Source organism: Mustela erminea, chromosome 6 (genome assembly GCF_009829155.1).
Source record: "Mustela erminea isolate mMusErm1 chromosome 6, mMusErm1.Pri, whole genome shotgun sequence".
Lineage (NCBI taxonomy): Eukaryota > Metazoa > Chordata > Mammalia > Carnivora > Mustelidae > Mustela > Mustela erminea.
Window position 1 is genome coordinate 73,737,584 of NC_045619.1, and position 18,210 is coordinate 73,755,793.

General features: G+C 39.4%; 1 protein-coding gene across 1 annotated transcript in view; it reads right to left on the reverse strand.

The window, feature by feature from the left end:
• The window catches only part of PKP2 (plakophilin 2), a 92,002-nt gene that overhangs the window by 40,682 nt on the left and 33,110 nt on the right, over window positions 1-18,210 (reverse strand). The window contains exon 5 of the mRNA XM_032349957.1: window positions 7,506-7,713. Within this exon, the coding sequence (XP_032205848.1) occupies window positions 7,506-7,713 (208 nt within the window). The remainder of the gene's footprint in view (window positions 1-7,505; window positions 7,714-18,210) is intronic.

Below are 18,210 nucleotides of genomic sequence, written 5' to 3' on the forward strand. Positions count from 1 at the left end.
TGAAGATAACCGCGTACTGTACCTTCCAGGGCATCTGTGAGACAGAGGCTGAAGCTGGGTATCTCAGAAAGAATGCAAAGTGGCACATACATTGAGGATTTGATTCTCTTACAAATGTGGCATTCAAATACTTCTGGTTCAGTGCAAGGACCATGCTCCTCTTGCTGGCTATTCCAGTGACTCCCAGGAGGGGTAAAGTTGCCTTACTTTCCTTCACACCTCAGTAAATGACTAACTCACTAGCATCCAGGAGGGCAGAGAGAGAGAAGGGGCAGAAAGAGAAGAAATCTTCATTTTCCCTATTCATTCCCCTCACCACCCAGTCGGTAATTCCAACTTTTAAAATGTACTGCTTTGTCTGCAAAAAAGATAGAGGAAGCACTGGTATACAGGATCGTCTACTCAGTGAAAAAAGCAAAGGTGCTTTTATGGGTGGGGGCGGGGCTGAATTCAGTGGTGATATCATCAGCCCTGATTTTAATGATTGAAATAATCATCTGCGCAGTTAAAGTGTGCTAATTATTAGACTGTACTAATACTTGGCCCACCATTTAGAACACTTGAGGCCAGACACAGTCTCCTGACCTTCATCAGTTTACTTTGGCTGTGTACCAGTACATAATTTCTGAAACGATAACCAAATTTCCACTGCAGCCTACGCTGAGCTTCTGTCAGATAGAGCGACACTGGGTCTGGAGTCTGGCGAGGCCCAGCATTCTGGCTCAGGAGGAGGTCTTCTCCTGCTCCAACTGGCTCTGGGGGTTAGTCAGGAGCAGTGTCTCTCAGTCTCAGGTTTTGTAACACAATAACTTCAGTCCTCCCACTCCGTTTTGAGGAGCACTGGATGGAGGAGTGACAGAATAAAACTCCAAAGGTGGTTGAAAACAATTTAGAGGCAGTTCTGAGGTTGAGTTGCGTGGTTACTAAGCCACTAAAGAAAGTTAAGAAGAAAAGAGAGAAAAGGAAAAAAAAACAGCTTCCTGTTTTAAATAAATAAACAAATTAACAGTCTCTGCTTGCCAGAGGCTTAAAGATGTAAAGCATAATGACATTTCCTCCTTTTTAAAAAGGACCACACAGGGCACTCAAAGGAAAAGTATACCTTACAATAAAAACCAGAAGAGGATTAATTTTAAACAAAGGGAGTGGAATTTTCCTTCAAAAGTCGGATGTCCTTTATAGCTTGGCATGTGGTATTACTTCTATAAAAGAATCCGGTTTGTGAGTGTGAGTATAATTTTTGAATTTTTAATGTAGGGTACCTTATAGAAATGTCATGCCTGCCAAATTTTTGTATGGCACGAAGCTAGGAAGGAGCTTAAGTGTTCACTTGAGATTCAAGATTACATTCCTCCTACATGTACATACGAAATCAATAAAGGACCAACTACGGAATGGGAAAATACATATGACAACACAAGGTTAATTTCCTTAATACAGAGAGTTCTTAGAAGTCACTAAAGATTCAATTGCTTGAAAAATATATCCAAGCTAAAAAATATTAGAATCTAATACACAAAGTAATGAAAGAAATGCAGATTTAACACCTAGATATCTTTGTGAATGTGTGTGACTATAAGAAGGCAAAACCAGAACTAATGAGTGGAAATTCTAGGGAAAAAGATTCTAGCTCACTGGAAATACAAACTTCTAAGAGAGCTTTGAAGGAAAGAGAAAGATCTGCTTGTAAGATCCAGTTCTATCGCTGGAGCTGATAAAAAAATGAGCTCATCCTTTGGGAAAACACTGACAAGGGGTTTTTTATCCTAAAGCTAGAATGCTACACTAGACTAGCAGTTTTTAAATGAACCTCGTGGCATATCTGAATCACATATTTCTGGGCCACATCCCAAATTCACTAGCCAGAATCTCAGAATGGATCTTAGGAATCTGTATTTTAAAAATGATTCCCAATAGGAGCCCCTGGGTGGCTCAGTAATTAAGTGTCTGCCTTTGGGTCAGATCATGATCCTAGGGTCCTGGGATTGAGCCCTGCTTCAAGCTACCTGCTTGGTGGGAAGCCTGCTTCTCCCTTTCCCACCACCCCTGCTTGTATTCCCTCTCTCACGGTGTCTCTGTCAATAAATAAATCTTAACAAAAGAAAAAAAAAAGTTTCCCAGGGCACCTGGCATGTTCAGTTGGTAGAGTGCATGACTTTTAAATGCAGGGTCATGAGTTTGAGTTCCACACTGGGATTACTTAAAAAAAAAATGATTCCCATTTCTGGCATTGAGAAACAAACAGACCAAATGACCCTTGATAGAGGTTCCTTTCAATGACCTGATTCTAGATGCCCCGAGATAGTATTAGGGTTTAGGTTTTCACTGGTCTCACCTTTAACTTCTAGTTAATTTATTCATAGCACCCAGATCTCTATTATAGTTCTTTGCTGCAGCTGATAAGCCTGTCATTTTCTATCACTAAGTTCTCACTTGAGCCAAAAAGAAAGAGAAATGGATTCTGGTAAGGGATATACTTTGAATAATTAGCACTTACAACAGAGATAATAATAACTGCATTATCCAGAAATTTATTCCCAACTGTGATATTTGCAAAAAATAGCTAACTTTAGTAAAGGGATCTTGTAAGATATTAAAATCCATGTTTTATAATATTGCCCTTTAGGACTAGAAATATAGTTATTTAGCAAAGTCTGCATGATACTTTGATAGCAAAATCTGCAAGTATTATGATTAAATGAATCCTTATTATCAGTACAGAAGGAGAAAGAGGAGCAGGAAGAGGAAAAGGAGAACCGGTGTGTTTTAGCCTCATTTTGCAAAGTGGTCACAGGAGGATTATTATTTTTTAAGATTTTATTTATCCATTTGACAGACAGAGATCCCAAGTAGATAGAGAGGCAGGCAGAGAGAGAGAGAGGGGGAAGCAGGCTCCCTGCTAAGCTGAGAGCCCGATGTGGGGCTCAACCCCAGGACCCTGGGATCATGACCCGAGCTGAAGGCAGAGGCTTAACCCGCTGAGCCACCCAGGTGCCCCAGGAGGATTCTCTCTCTCTCTCTTTTTTTTTTTTAAATAATTTCCCTTGCATGGATATACTCCTTTCACCTAAGTTTTGCAAATCTTACCTGAAATACCACACTATTGCAAAGGCCATTTAGTCCAAGTCATATATGAACCCAAGGTAACTTGTTGCACATTACAAATGCAGAAAAAAATATATAATTATTTTTAAAAGGTGCATAATGGATATTTTATAGTAGAATGTTTCTGCTACTAAAATATAGCAATCCAATTAAATATTTCCATAAAATATGCAGAAGTCAATATGCATTTTCAACAAATTTCATCAACAATCATCCTGACCCTTCCTTATGTAACAAGCAGACGGACAAGAATCTCCTGCTTTATTCTTACCAAGGCAGAGCCCTACTCACTCCTGAAAGTGCTCATCACTCAGTGACCCTGAAGATGAACCTCTGAGATCAGTATGTACTGTTCTCATTTCAATTAAAGTACATTACCATGCTCACTTGGTAAGGGAGGGAGAACAATCTCACAGAGGGAAACTCTTTGATCCTCAAGTCTTTTTATCTGAAAAGGAAAGAGCTTCCCCCTAGGCTGGTACTGAAAATGCCAGGAAGGTCAGTGAGTTGACTTCTCTCCCAATAAACAAAGCTCTGCAGCTTCTTTTATGCATGTATAGAAATCAGATGGTTAACTGCTTCATATCTTGGCCAGAAAAAACAGGGTCTTATCTAAAAACACACTTGATTCTCTTATTTGTGTGTAATCCAGATATTCCCAGGTCACAAGTCTCCCTTTTTTCATTAAAAAAGATTTTATTTACTTATTTTTAAAGATTTTTTATTTGAGAGAGAGAGAGGGAGGGAGCACTGGAGAGATCAAGCATGAGTGAGGGGGAGGGGCAGAGGGAGAGGAAAAAGTCGGCTTCCCACTGAGCAGAGAGCTGGATCTCAGGACCCTGAGATCATGACCTGAGCTGAAGGGAGACGCTTAACCAACCGAGCCACTCAGGCACCCCAAAGATTTTACTTATTTATTTGAGAGAGAGTGAGTAGGAGGGAGAATCTGAGGCAGACTCCACAGTAAGCACAGAGCCTGACATGGAGCTCTATCTCAGGACCCTGAGATCGTGACCTGAGTGAAACTGAGAGCCGGACACTTAACGGATTGAACCATCTGGGAGCCCCCACAAGTCTCTTTTATATAGTCAGTCATACAGCCACAGCTGTTGAGAAACTTAGAAGAGTAGCACTGTTTTTACTGCAATAAACATACAGGCACGAAATAAGTGACATCCTAATATTAAAGGATGCAGAAGTAGTTCTTTAGGAGCCCCCTCTTTCAAAACTCCGCTGGGGGGGGGGGTGGCGGGAAACAGGGAGGAAAGTGTGATAGGATCTGAAAATGCTTCATCTGAAAAGCATCTGAAAATGCTTCAGAGGAAAAGACGCCTTTCGAAGGATGAGAGGATTTACCTGGTGATCTAGGTGTGGAAAAGGATTCTAGTCCCAGAGACAGCAGAGACAAAGACACCAAGACATGGAACAGACCAGCTAATCCTCTAGGATTTTAGAACTTGGGCTGGAAGGGTATGAGAGGAGACACTGCTGCCCCTGGTCACCAGGCTCACATTATAAAATTGTTGTGTGGCATACTCCACAGCATGCACCCTGTCTTAGAGCTAATGGGGAACACAGTAGGGCAGTATTTTCATATTAGAAAGAAATTACTAGGTTCAGAGTGGTGAATCGAGTGGGAATGCACAATACTGAATCAGAGGGCAGGTAAGAAGTGACCGCAATAGTAGTCTAGAGGCGTGAAGACGACTAGAGCATGCCAGTGGTAAGTGGGGAGAGAGGAAGGCTCAGAGAAGCGGGAAAGAGGTCTCTGATCTGAGATTCTTAAAGACAAACCCTTTCCCAAAGAAGTGTAAAAATGAGTCACTCTCTGCCCCCAGAACAGTAGGTGGGAGCCACTTTCACAGAGCAAAACACCCAGATAAAGCTAGGTTCACATCTGGGCCTTGTGCTGTGTCAGTTGTGTAATCCTGGGCAATCTACTTCCCCCTGCTGATCATGTGGCAACCATCAATAATGCCTTAAGGAGATGTCAGGGGGCACAAAGATGCAAAATGGAAAAACTAACTTAGGGACTAGCACGTAAAAGGGGCTCAATAAAAAGATATTCACCAAATAGATAAGAAAAGATTCACATATATGGTTGCTCACTTTGTGTTTCTAAACAAAGATATAAACATGTCTACATTAAGTCAACAATTTATTTCTAAGGTCCTGAAAGCACTTACTTAGCTGTTTCTATTAATAGAACTAAAGGAAGTTATTTGGAAGGATTTGTATCAAACATTCAAATATCAACTCAATTCAATTAGCATGTAATGAGCACCCTCTGGTAGGGGTGTTTGGCTTGTTCTAGAATTCGTGAGAAATTGCACAATAAACCTCTATTTATCAGCTCTGTAAATTATCTAAAGATAACAGTTCCTATGGCATTAATTCCACAGAATGTTCTCTGATGGTAGTTTTCTATCAGCGGAACAAAAAAGAGGAAGTGTGGTTTAATGGATTACTTCCTTGACACACACCCACAAATCCTCCCAAGCTCTCGAGCTACAATCCACCCTAACCTCAGTACTCTATTATACAACTCCCTCTAAATGACCAGCAGCTCCTTTTTGCTTTTTTGCTTTGCTAATGATGTTCACTTTGCTGGGAATAACTTCTTTCTCCTTCAAAACACCAGTAAACGGGTATCCTAGCCTTTTTTAAAAAGTCCACAAGGAAACGTATCTCCTTTGTGAACTCTTTTTTTGACCGTAGAACAGTTTATCTGTTTGATTTTCTCTTATGGTTGTCATTACTATATTTTAATGAAGGAAATGTTAGGTTCTAATTATGAGGTATGGCTTTTGTTTTGTTTTTTTAATGCGCCTATCATCCCATAATTGTTCATCTTTTAGTAGAGGGAAGAGAACATCTACAACCTCTCTAGACTGGTTCTCATTGCCTGGCCCTGGAAGGCAGCCCTATAAATACCAACGAGTAAGATCACTCCTAGTTTTGGTAGGTATTTTAATGTAAGTCACAAATATGGAAGGAAATTTTTCATGGGACATGATAGCATGCTGGCAGAAGGACAGCATGGTATGACCCTTCATATAGTTTTATAAAATTAAAATATAGCAAGATAGAAAAATATGTGATTATTTTAAGATCTAAGTGGGGAGAGAAGATAGAATGACAACATTTCTACAGAAAAAAAGAACTGCTCTATGGTAAAGTGGACATGGCAGAAGTGCAGAATATATTCAATTTAAAATAGTATTTGTAAAATACCTCCCTTGAAAATAAATAACACTCTCAAGCATTATTACTTAAAAGGACTCTTATAGGTTATATTAAAAAGGGTTAACTTCTTTGGGCTTTACTTTTCTCATCTATAAAAGTGAGATTTAATCACCCAATAATACCTACAAATACCTCAAAACCTTTCCGTGATAATTAAATTAAAAATGTATGTTTACCACCTGGGCCACTGACGCTACTTAATTAAAGTTTCCCCAGGGCAATCCTACTGACAATTGCTGTCTGCAGTGTGTGCAGGGAGCGCCGGTGGGGAGCTGATGACAATGGTGAGGAGGGTGAACTTGAACATCAATGAAATATTTTCTCCTCTATCATATGGATTGTTCATTAAATGAAACTAGATCTCTCTTCTCTATGTTTCAAGGATTACTAAAACTGTTGCTTTAATTCTCTCAGATTATTTCATCCTTTTAATCTCTTGGGCAGAAAGAAGATATTTGTGCAAATCAGTATTCTGAAATATGAAGTAGACAACTAGAAAAAAACACATCCAGCTACTCTCATCTTTTTTTTTTCTTTCTTTTTTTTTTTTTAGGGTGCAGGGACAGGTGGGCTAGGGAGCGGGTATTTTGAGGGGTCCAGACAATGGAAGGATTGGGAAACAATATTTCTTGCATTTTGACTCTTTGATTAAATTGACCCTCTACACTTGGGCATGCCCTGATGTGCTTTCTTTGCATAGATCCAGCGAGTGGATTGTGGAGTATATAATAAAAATAACTGGGTGTGGTTCCTATTGGTTCTCTTCAGAATGAATGCCTTGGGCACCCAAGACAATACTGAAAGCTCACACATACTCAAACTACACAGTTGGCCGTTAGTAAGCTGATGCAAGGTTTCCAGGCAGTGAGACTTGCAAAGTTGTTTTAAAAACATGTAGTCAAAGTCACAGTTTTTAATGAAAAATATTGAGCAAAAGGCTCAAAATAATTTACCCTTCAGGTAAAAAAGAGTTCAAACCTGACCTGAATCTGGGGTCTAACTCAGCAGGGTGACAGTGTCCCTTGAAATCCACCTCTTGGATAATGATGAGCCCATCAACCACTGGTTTCAGAAAGCTTAAGAAAAAACAGATGGCATAACATAACCAGCTGGGGTACCCTGTTCTACATCCTTTAATATTCTGTAAGCACTACCTGTTATTTGCTTTTTAGTCTCCAAGTCTCTGGTTTGCTTCAGCACCTGGAGCAGCCGAGGTACCCCATTGAGTTCAGCCACCTCCAACTTGTTGTCATTATCTTCGAACACTAAGTTTCTCAAGGCCCCACACACGGCTCGCTGAACATCTTCATTCTGAACTTTTAGGAGCTGCAGCAGCTTGGGGATGCCACGAAGCTGATTAACCTGGGGAGGAAATGGATGTGTATTTATTCTGATGTGGCATTAAAGACACTGGTTGTAATACGAATCAACAGATGAAGTTCACTAGTGTGTATGAGAACTCCCATCAAACACCAATGGAGCAACAATCTGAAACTCACAGGATACAATATATACCTGCTATAAGGCAGTAACTCTCATCCAGAAGCTAACAATAAATTTGAGAAGACTGGAGCCTATGAGATAATTGAAGAGGAAGGTAAAGTGATAGAAGCTGGGTAAGTGATAGCGAAATGGATAGAAAGAGTTAAGTTATAAAAGCCTTGAACATAATGAAGAAGGATGGGAATGCAGGGGACGAGGAACTTTATGGGAGAACAGTACATCACATGAGGTTTTTTCCTGGGACACAATTTTAGGGTCAACATAAACAAATACAGCTCATCTTCATTAATGGTAGAAATAAAGATTCACATACCACAGCAATGGTAGCAGCAATGCAAACTAATCCTAAATGCCAGCTATTTTTACGGTCAATTGCTTTGGGTATTTAAAAAAGGTTTATATAAAAATTATGCAAGCATTTTAAGTAAATAATGCAATTTTATACTTCTTGAGATGCTATTTTAAAAACATTTCTCCAATCCAAATATGCAGGAAAGAATGTGCTATCTGTTACAGGCAGGGCCAGAATGAGGAATAGAAAAATAGTTTAGATTCTGAAATGGATGGTTGTCCAAGAAGAGGTCAAATAATGGCAATCTGAGTAAAGTGATTTTGTATCTCAGGCTACAAGTATTAACTAAAAAAATCAAGAGGTGGACAGGGGGTTGCTGAAGAAAAATGTCAAGTTGCAGACTGAGGGTTTTCCTTCTCATAGACTTCCACTAAAATCTGATGCAGAAAAATCTGTTTGTTTTAGAGAGAGCAAGACAGAGCGTGAGCAGGAAGGAACAGAGGGAGAAAGAAAGAGAAATCCCAAGCAAGCTGAGCATAGAGCCTGACGCAGGGCTCGACTGTATGACCCTGAGATCATGACTTGAGCCCAAATCAAGAGTCTGAGGCTTAACTGACTGAGCCACGCAGGCACCCCCAGAAATTTTTAGTAAGAACTTTTGATAAAGATCCCAGTCATTTTCACCATCTTAATGCAAAAATTTTTAGGATATTAACTATTGTTGTGAATCAGCAGGAGTTTCCCTTTCAGATCAAGTTCATCACCATCATCAAGTTCATCACTGCACAACAGTTCATGCTCTGGGCATCATAACACCTTTGCATATTTTCTCTGTATCATCAAATTCCAGGGTCCCTGTCATAGATAAATGGTATTTAAGACATAATCTTCCAATTGGACATCTTCTTTTGTTAGGATTGGGAAGAAGACAGGCAAGGCACGAACAAAAGTTGAGGTTTAAAAATAATAACCATGATAATATTAATAAAACAAAGATAATGACTCCTCCACCTACTTCCAGGTGTTGGCACAGTGTTAGATTTCATATATGTTATCTACTTAATAGCTTGTTAAGAATCTTACAAGATTAAGTACTCTTGGGGCACCTGGGTGACTCAGTAAGGTAAGCATCCGAATCTTGATTTCGGCTCAGTCGTGATCTCAGGGTTGTGGGATCCTGCCCCCCATCAGCTCCACATGGGCAGTGAGCCCGATTAAGATTCTCTCTTTTTTTCTCCTTCTGCCCAACCTCCTGCCCCCTTCTTGTCTTAAGAGAGAGAGAGAGGAGAGAAGTCGTCTTCTGGTAAACAGGATCCAACTGGTAGACTGGTCACAGCAGTTTTGTTGGGCTATGTCTAGAGCCATTATAATATATTTGTGTGAGAATGCGAATGAGAAAGATTTCTTAGCTATCAATTAATTCTCATCCAACAGATCATCTATTTGATCACTTCATCTATTCCCATTATTATACTTCCTTAAAAGCAGAAAGGCACAATTTATTTTAAAACAGTCTGTAACTCACATGGTTCCCTAATTCCATCAATTCCTATTTCATAGTTAGGTTTTAAGGTGGTTGAATTGACACTCTGTAAACTTAATAAATGCCACCTATACTAAATCTTCACACCAGCAGTATAACCATCAGATGTGAAAAGAAAATCCTCTTTGTCCTAAGTACTTTGCAAACTTTAGAAATATTCTATTAACTAATTTATAATTTATTAAGTTGCCTTCTTCAAAATATGATGCGAAGTGGCTTACTGGCCATATTTCACTTCCAGATGTGATTATAGAACTAGTGAGAAGTGGCATGGGGAAGCGTCCATTGCCCTGACCAGGCGGCAGGGGAGGCAGGGTAAGCTTCCCTTACCCTGTCACCTCTATCCCTTTGGCTTTCAGCGCTTGCTCCAGCCCGTAAAGAAGGCATTGCAGACACACCATGCTCAGATAAAGGCTGAAATCTCCAACAGCTCTAGTTACTGGAGAATTTGACTCCCTAGTGTCTAACACCTAGCCTAAACTTAAAAATAGCCTTTAGTTACTTTTATACATTTTATCAAGCAGATTGATACAAAATCAGTATCAAATGCAGGAAGTTGATGACATTCTCCTTATTGCGCATAACTAGAAGAACGGTTGGTGATGGATCCTATATACATTAGGGCCAATGTCAAATGTATTGCCCTTGTCCCCTTTAAATTCAGGGAAGCAGAAGGGACCAGAGAGGCTGCATGTCTTTCCCAGTTGTACCGAATCCTCAGGGGATTTGTTCTCTTTTGGGGAAAGGAAAAAAGAAACAGATGAACATGAATGTCTCAGAACTTCAAAAGAGCTTTCATTTGAAATGGTTTCTAAATATATGGAAGGACTCTATTCTGATTCTCTTTCCTGCCAACTATAAAATAAATGATGAGGATTTCCGGTGGCAAATAAGCAGGGGGGAATGGACTGACTCCTCTGGGGCAACGGCTCTCTTGTGTTCTGGTGCCTTTGCTTTCTCTTTCTTTCCTGTCTGAAATGCTCTGACCACTATGCCTAACTTCCGGCAAAGCCCTACTCATTTTGCATGAGCTGGCTCAAATGTCACCTCTGTGAAATGTCACCCCCCCTTCTCTATTTTCTTTCCCATTAGCATTAATCACTCCCTGTAAATTGGTATAACCTTTCAGGAAGGCAATTGGAAGTATGTATCAAAAACTGTAAAAATATTCTCTTCCAATAACCTTCACTAGGAAAAAATTTGAAATGTATACACACATAGTTGTAACTACATTATTTATAATAGTGAAAAATTTGAAACCATAAATGTCCAACAACAGGGGAAGACTGGTTAATGACTGTCACATATCCTTATGTTGAGCTTTCCATGGGAGAGGCAGAGCAATGTTAGAATTGTCCAGTATTTTATTAGTCATTACAGTTCCCTCACCAGTCAAAGGGAGATTATCTAAGATAAGCAATCTGCATGCTAGGTATACAGTAGTCACTCAACACATGGTAGCTACTACTATCACCACTAATATGCCACCATTAATAGGAGGTATGCAAAATACTGCTAATGTTAAAACAAAATGCTTATGATACAGTGTTACTGAAAAAACCATACAATATCTATATATTTCCATTTAAACATATACATAAAAAAAGAAATGAAATCAGGGTGTTTGGTAGAAATGATGGTGGTATAAGTTATGAAAGCAGCTTATTATTTTTTATTTTTTTAAACAAGCATACATTTGCACATTAAAAAAAAATCAAGCCAAAAAAATCCATACAAACAAAGCTACATATTCAATTTGATCACAGCTATGTACATATACAGATTTTAAAAGTTAGAGGACAAAACCAAAATGATAACCAGAGTGGGAATTGTGGGTATTTTTTTTTCTTTTTTTGTGTCTTACTTTCTCAAATTCTAAGTAATGAATTCCTATGAGTTTATAATAAGATTCTGCAAGACAGCTAAGGCAGTCAATACTCTAGTGATGAAATCTGAAACAGGCATGGAAATAGAGCCAGTTTTAGAAGGGACTGGCAGATTAAATTAAAGGGTTTGTCCTTTCTCCTACTGGCAAGCGGGGCTGCTATTGGAAATGTCTCCCTCCATGCTGTGAGGCAACTGTATCAGAAGGGGTTAAGCCTCTGTCTTCCACTCAGGTCATGATCCCAGGATCTTGGGATTGCGCCCCGCAATGGGCTCTCTGCTTAGCAGGGAGCCTACTTCCTCCTCTCTCTCCCTCTCTCTCTGCCTGCCTCTCTGCCCACTTGTGATCTCTGTCTGTCAATTAAATAAATAAAATCTTAAACAAAAGAAGAAGAAGAAGAAGAAGAAGAGGAGGAGGAGGAGGAGGAGGAGGAGGCGGAGGAGGGGGAGGATGGAAGGGAAATTAAGCATGAAGCAGCTGGATTAACAGAAAACATCTCAGAAAGGGATTAGCACAGTAGCACTGAGCGGGGAGGGAAAGATGTGGGTAGATTCAAGACACTTTAGCAGTACTAATAGGTCTTTAAAACTGCGTGAATATGAGTAATGTTGAGAGGTAAGGATAAAAGAGAGTTCAAAGTCTGTGTTCAAGTTTTTGTGTCACACCACTTGGGTGAATTACCACTCACTTACATAGGAAATAATATGTTCTGATTCATTACTTCAGGGCAGGCATTGTACTATTATCTGACTGCACTGACTGCATTCTCACAATTCCTTCTAGCAGGACTATTATTTCAACTTTAAAGGTAGGAATGCCGAGACTTGGAGAGGTTAAATATCTTGCCCAAGGTCACTGAGGTAATTAGGGTGCTCGGTTCACCCTGCCCCGGGAGACTCTTGAGAGTTAACGCTCAAACCGCCAAGGGTCCTGCCTTCCAACCCAGAAGGAAAAACAAATTCAAAAGCAGGGTTTTATACTAGAGAAGAAAAGCGAAAGAAGATACTGTGTTCATTTCTTAAAATGCTGATGTTGAGTTCGGTGGGATGTCCAGCAAATGATGGACACATAGTTTGGAGACCGGGGTAGAGACAGAGGCTAAAGATGCGGTTAAATGATCTTTAACACATGGGAATGGAAGTCACAGGAGTGGATGAAACAGGTCAGATGATAGTGTGGAGGGAGAAAAGTCCCAGGAAGGCATCATTTAAGGGACAGGCTGAAGATAAATTTTTTTTTTAAGATTTTATTTATTTATTTGAGAGAGAGAGACAGTGAGAGAGAGCGTGAGCGAGGAGAAGGTCAGAGGGAGAAGCAGACTCCCCATGGAGCTGGGAGCCCGACGCGGGACTCGATCCTGGGACTCCGGGATCATGACCCGAGCCGAAGGCAGTCGTCCAACCAACTGAGCCACCCAGGCATCCCTGAAGATAAATTTTTCACAGAAGAAACCCAAAGGTGCCACAGATGTGGAAAAAGAATCAGAAGACTCTGGGCCCAAAGAAGAAAGTTTCAAAACGAAGAAAGAGATCAACCATGCTAAATGGGTTGAGTCCTAATCAAATAAAAAAAGGATTAAAAAGTTGCCACTGGTTTTAAACATTTATGATTTAAAATTTTGATCTTTGGGGCACCTGGGTGGCTCAGTGGGTTAAGCCGCTGCCTTCGGCTCGGGTCATGATCTCAGGGTCCTGGGATCGAGTCCCGCGTCGGGCTCTCTGCTCAGCAGGGAGCCTGCTTCCCTCTCTCTCTGCCTGCCTCTCCATCTACTTGTGATTTCTCTCTGTCAAATAAATAAATAAAATCTTAAAAAAAAACTTTTGATCTTTATGTGCACAATGTAATTATTTTTTTAAGAATTATTTTATTTTTTAGAAAGAGAGAGCATGTGCACACATGCATATGGGAGGAGGGGCAGAGGGGAGACTATCAAGCAGATTCCCTGCTAAGCATGCGGAGCCCAAGGTGGGGCTTGATCTCAAGATCCTTGAGATCATGATCTGAGCTGAGACCAAGAGTCAGTTGCTTAACTGAGCCACCCAGGTGCCCCTAGGATTTTCTATACACAACATAGGGCTCAAACCCACAATCCCGAGATCAAGAGTTGTATGCTCTACCAATTGAGCCAGGCAGGTGCCCCTCTAATTGTCTTTTATACATAGATTCAAATACTACAGCACTGTGCTTAATATTAGCAGAATTTTTGTTTATGTCCTTGGGTTATAACATAATTCTTAAATTTTTCTACTATGCATATATATTTTTAGGTTTCAGTGTGATTTTCGTGTTTCATTATTCTCAAAACCAGTGTTTGTCCTAGCTTTAGAATAAGTGCCAAGAAGGCAAGCACAGCATTAATCCTGTATGTAAGTGAAATGATATTTATAATCAAACTAGTAAATTAAGAGATAGAGGAAATCTAGTCCAACTTGAGTAGCAAAAGAAAATTTCAAGTATTTCTATATTAGAAAATGAAAACATGCATAACAATGTCCAGCTTTTTTTTTTTTTTTAAAGATATTATTTATTTATTTGACAGAGAAAGACACAGTGAGAGAGGGAACACAAGCGGGAGGAGTGTGAGAGGGAGAAGCAGGCTTCCCGCTAAGCAGGGAGCCCGATGTGGGGCTTGACCCCAGAACCCTGGGATCATGACCTGAGCCAAAGGCAGGAGCTTAATGACTGAGCCACCCAGGCGCCCCAACAATGTCCAGCTTTTTAAAAGTGGAAATAAAGATTTAAATATTTATCTGATTTAGTCATAGAAAGGTCTAATTTTTAGCCTAATTCTCTTTAATTCTCTTCACCTGTATGTATAAAGAAAGTTCATTGCTATTTAAATATATTGTTTTAAAAAAATCCTTACTTATTCTTCCTGTGGAACAAACATATACGCAAAAGAGCAGTGAGAAATACCTCATAATTATGTGACTTTTAAAACCAAAATATTGGGGCACCGTAGCTCAGTCAGTTAAGTGTATGCCTTCTGCTCAGCTCAGGATCTCAGGACTCTGGGATTGAACCCCATGTCAGGCTCCCTGCTCAACAGAGAGTTGCTTCTCCTTCTCCCTCTGTGATTTCTCTAGCTATTGCTCTCTCTTAAATAAATAAACAAAATCTTAAAAAAAAAAAAAAAAGATAAAACCAAAAATATTCTAGATATGGAGGTAGATTTTTTAAAGAAACACCTAAAATGTAGATGCCATGAATAGAAATATTTACAGATTTGACTTCAAAAGAATTTTTAAATCCTGCATGATGAAAGATACCATGATATGCATAACACTGGATTATATATTATATTATGCATAACAGGTAAAGAACTCCTACAAATCATTAAGGAAATACAGATCTTATTAAAAAAAGTCAATAGAACCTTCTTGTCTGACTCTACTTAACTGACCTGCCAGACTACCTACATTCTCATTATTCCCTCTGTGAACCCTATGGATTCCCCGAGTACTAATGAAGCTGGTAGGTTACTGTATGTTGGGCATTGTACTTCTATTTCTATTAGTTGAGTCACATATTTTCCAAGGCTAGCTTAGGTGTGCTTCCCAATGTATTTGGGCCAACTATACTTATTACTACAATCATGTAATTTATCTATCTGTTCTAAAAATGAATGAAATGTAAGTGTGAAAAGAGTTCTGTCTCTCTGAAAATTGATCTCTACACTTTGGAAAGACTAGGTAAAGGTAAACAGCTTTAAAAAGCTCTGCAATGATTTTTCGACAAAATTAATGTAAAAGACTAGGGAAAATATAAAAATCCACAAGGATTTGAACTCAGATGAATTAGGCCATTAAGTTCTCATTTCACTTTAAAAAACTAGAAATTGCAGATGATACATAACTGGCATAGTGTATGAAAGATTATGACAAACTGTGTAACTGTGTGTGGTATGTGTGTATAATTAATTTTTTTTTCTCTGTAGCTTTGATTAAATGACTATTAGTCTTGATTTCAAAAAATTAGGAAAGTTTCTACCATAAAGAGTTTTTTTTGGTTTTTTTTTTGCTTATTAGATTAACAAAACCAAACAATAAAGTATAAACTCGTGATGGTGCATGTAAATGGGCACTGGGACACAATGTTACCAGGGTGTAAGTTTACACAGTTTCAGGGAGAATTTATTAGGGATTATTTATCAAAACTGATAATGACTCAACAGTGAAAAGGACTAGATTTGCCTACCTCCTGAAACAATTTTTATTTTTAATTTTTTTTAAAGTTTCGATGAATACTAACAGTTTTGTTTTGTTTTGTTTTTAAGACTTTTATTTATTTGACACACAGAGATCACAAGTAGGCAGAGAGGCAGACAGAGAGAGAAAGAGAGGAGGAAGCAGGGTCCCTGCTGAGCAGAGAGCCCAAAGTGGGGCTCGATCCCAGGACCCTGAGATCATGACCTGAGCCGAAGGCAGAGGCTTTAACCCACTGAGCCACCCAGACGCCCCCACCGAAACAAAATTTTTTTTTTTTTTAAAGATTCCATTTATTTATTTGACAGACAGAGATCACAAGTAGGCAGAGAGGCAGTCAGAGAAAGGAGGAAGCAGGCTCCCTGCTGAGCAGAGAGCCCGATGTGGGGCTTGATCCCAGGACCCTGGGATCATGACCCGAGTTGAAGGCAGAGGCCCCAACTCATTGAGCCACCCAGGCGCCCCCCCCCCCGAAACAATTTTTAAAACAGATAAAACATGCAATGATTTCAAGAACTGGACACGAAGCAATGACGAACAGTGATCCCTCAGGGATGGAAAACAGGCAAGGTCAGCCCCAGTGCTATCACAGATCAGTCTTGAGAGAGTTCTCAGGCTATAGTGTGGTGAGAGAAAACCCAACTGAAATTCAAAAAGCAGAGCTGAGACAAAGTGCAGAAGAGGGGTTTAATAAGTCCTAGAATAAATGCTGCTCTGGTCCCACCTAACAAATCTCAAAAGCAAGATGTGGAAGGATCAAACTGTTTTCAAATAACTACATCCCAGAACAAGGTTCAAGAATATTTACAGAAATAAAAAAATACCCAGCATCCAACAAGGTAAAATGCATAATACCTGGAATTCAATGAAAAATCTCCAGGTATGCAAACAAGAAATGGGCACAGATATTAGAATTAGCGGACAAAGTCATTCAAGCAGCTTTATTTTATTTTATTTTATTTATTTGACAGAGAGAGAAAGAGAGAGAGAGAGAGAGAGAGATCACAAGTAGGCAGAGAGGCAGGCAGAGGGAGGGGGAGGAGGAAATAGGTTTCCTGTGGAGCAGAAAGCCCAATACGGGGCTCGATCCCAGGACCCTGAGATCATGACCTGAGCCAAAGGCAGAGGCTTAACCCACTGAGCCACCCAGGTACCCCTCAAGCAGCTATTTTAACAGTCTTTCGTATGTTTGGAAATCTCGAGGAAGGATGGAACATGTCAGGTTCCATCCAGAGAAAGAAGATGTACATTAAAAAAACAAACCCAAGTGAAAATAATGGCATATTAAACACCGCAGAAGAAATGATTAGTGACTTTAGAGCATAGAAACTAAACCTATCTAAAAGGAAACATTCAGATAAAAAAACTAGAATATGGATTAGCTATGAGACAACTTTGAGCAGCCAAATAAGTATGTAACAAGTTCCCAAAGGAAGTTTCAAGTATTAATGGTTGAAAAATCCAACGAAAACTCCATAACTGGACGAAAAGTAAAAATCTACAAATTTAAGAAACTCCATGAACTCTCAAGCACAAGAAACTTAAGGAAAACTACACCAAAGCATATTATGACCAAACTGCTCAAAAGTAGTGATAAAGAGAAAATCTTAAAAGCGTCGTGCGTGGGTGGAGAGAGAGACAGTATGTACAGAGGAACAATAAAAAGGACACATCATTTCTTGTCTGAAGCAACAGCAAGTGAGAAGACAGTGAAGCAACAACTTTCAAGTCCTGGAATAAAAAACCGTCAACCTAGGATTCTACTGCTAGTGAAAATCTCTCAGAAACAAAGACGGAATTCCTTTTCAGACCTACAAAAGCTGAAACAGTTAATCACCAGGAGACCTGCACTAGAATAAATGTTAAAGAAAATTTTTCGGGCAATGAGAAATAACAGATAACGTCTGCACAAAGAATTAAAGAGCACTGGAACAACTTAGATGAAATGGACAAAGACACAAACCACCAAAGTTCAGTAGGAAGAACACATAGCCCGAAAGGCCCTGTATCATAAAGAATCTGAACTCACAGTTAAGAATCTAGCTAGCCTCCTTAGTGCAGTAGGCGGTGTGTTGGTCTCATGACCTGAAGGCCCTGGGTACAGTCGGAAATGTTTCACAAGAAAATTTCAGATCCAGCTAGCTTCACTGGTGAATTCTACCAACTACTTAAGATAGAAATAATACCAATTACCATCAAACTTTCAGAAAATTGAAGAGGAGAGAACACTTTCCAATGTGAAGCTAGTATTATTCTCAATCCAAAACTGGACTAAGGCATTGCAAGAAAAGAAAATTACAGAACTTTATAATATAGCTGCATAATTGCTCTAATAGAATTTTAGCAAATCTCATTTTATAATAAATATAAATATAGCTGCATAATTGCTTTAATAGAATTTTAGCAAATCTAATTTTAAAAAGTAACAGTA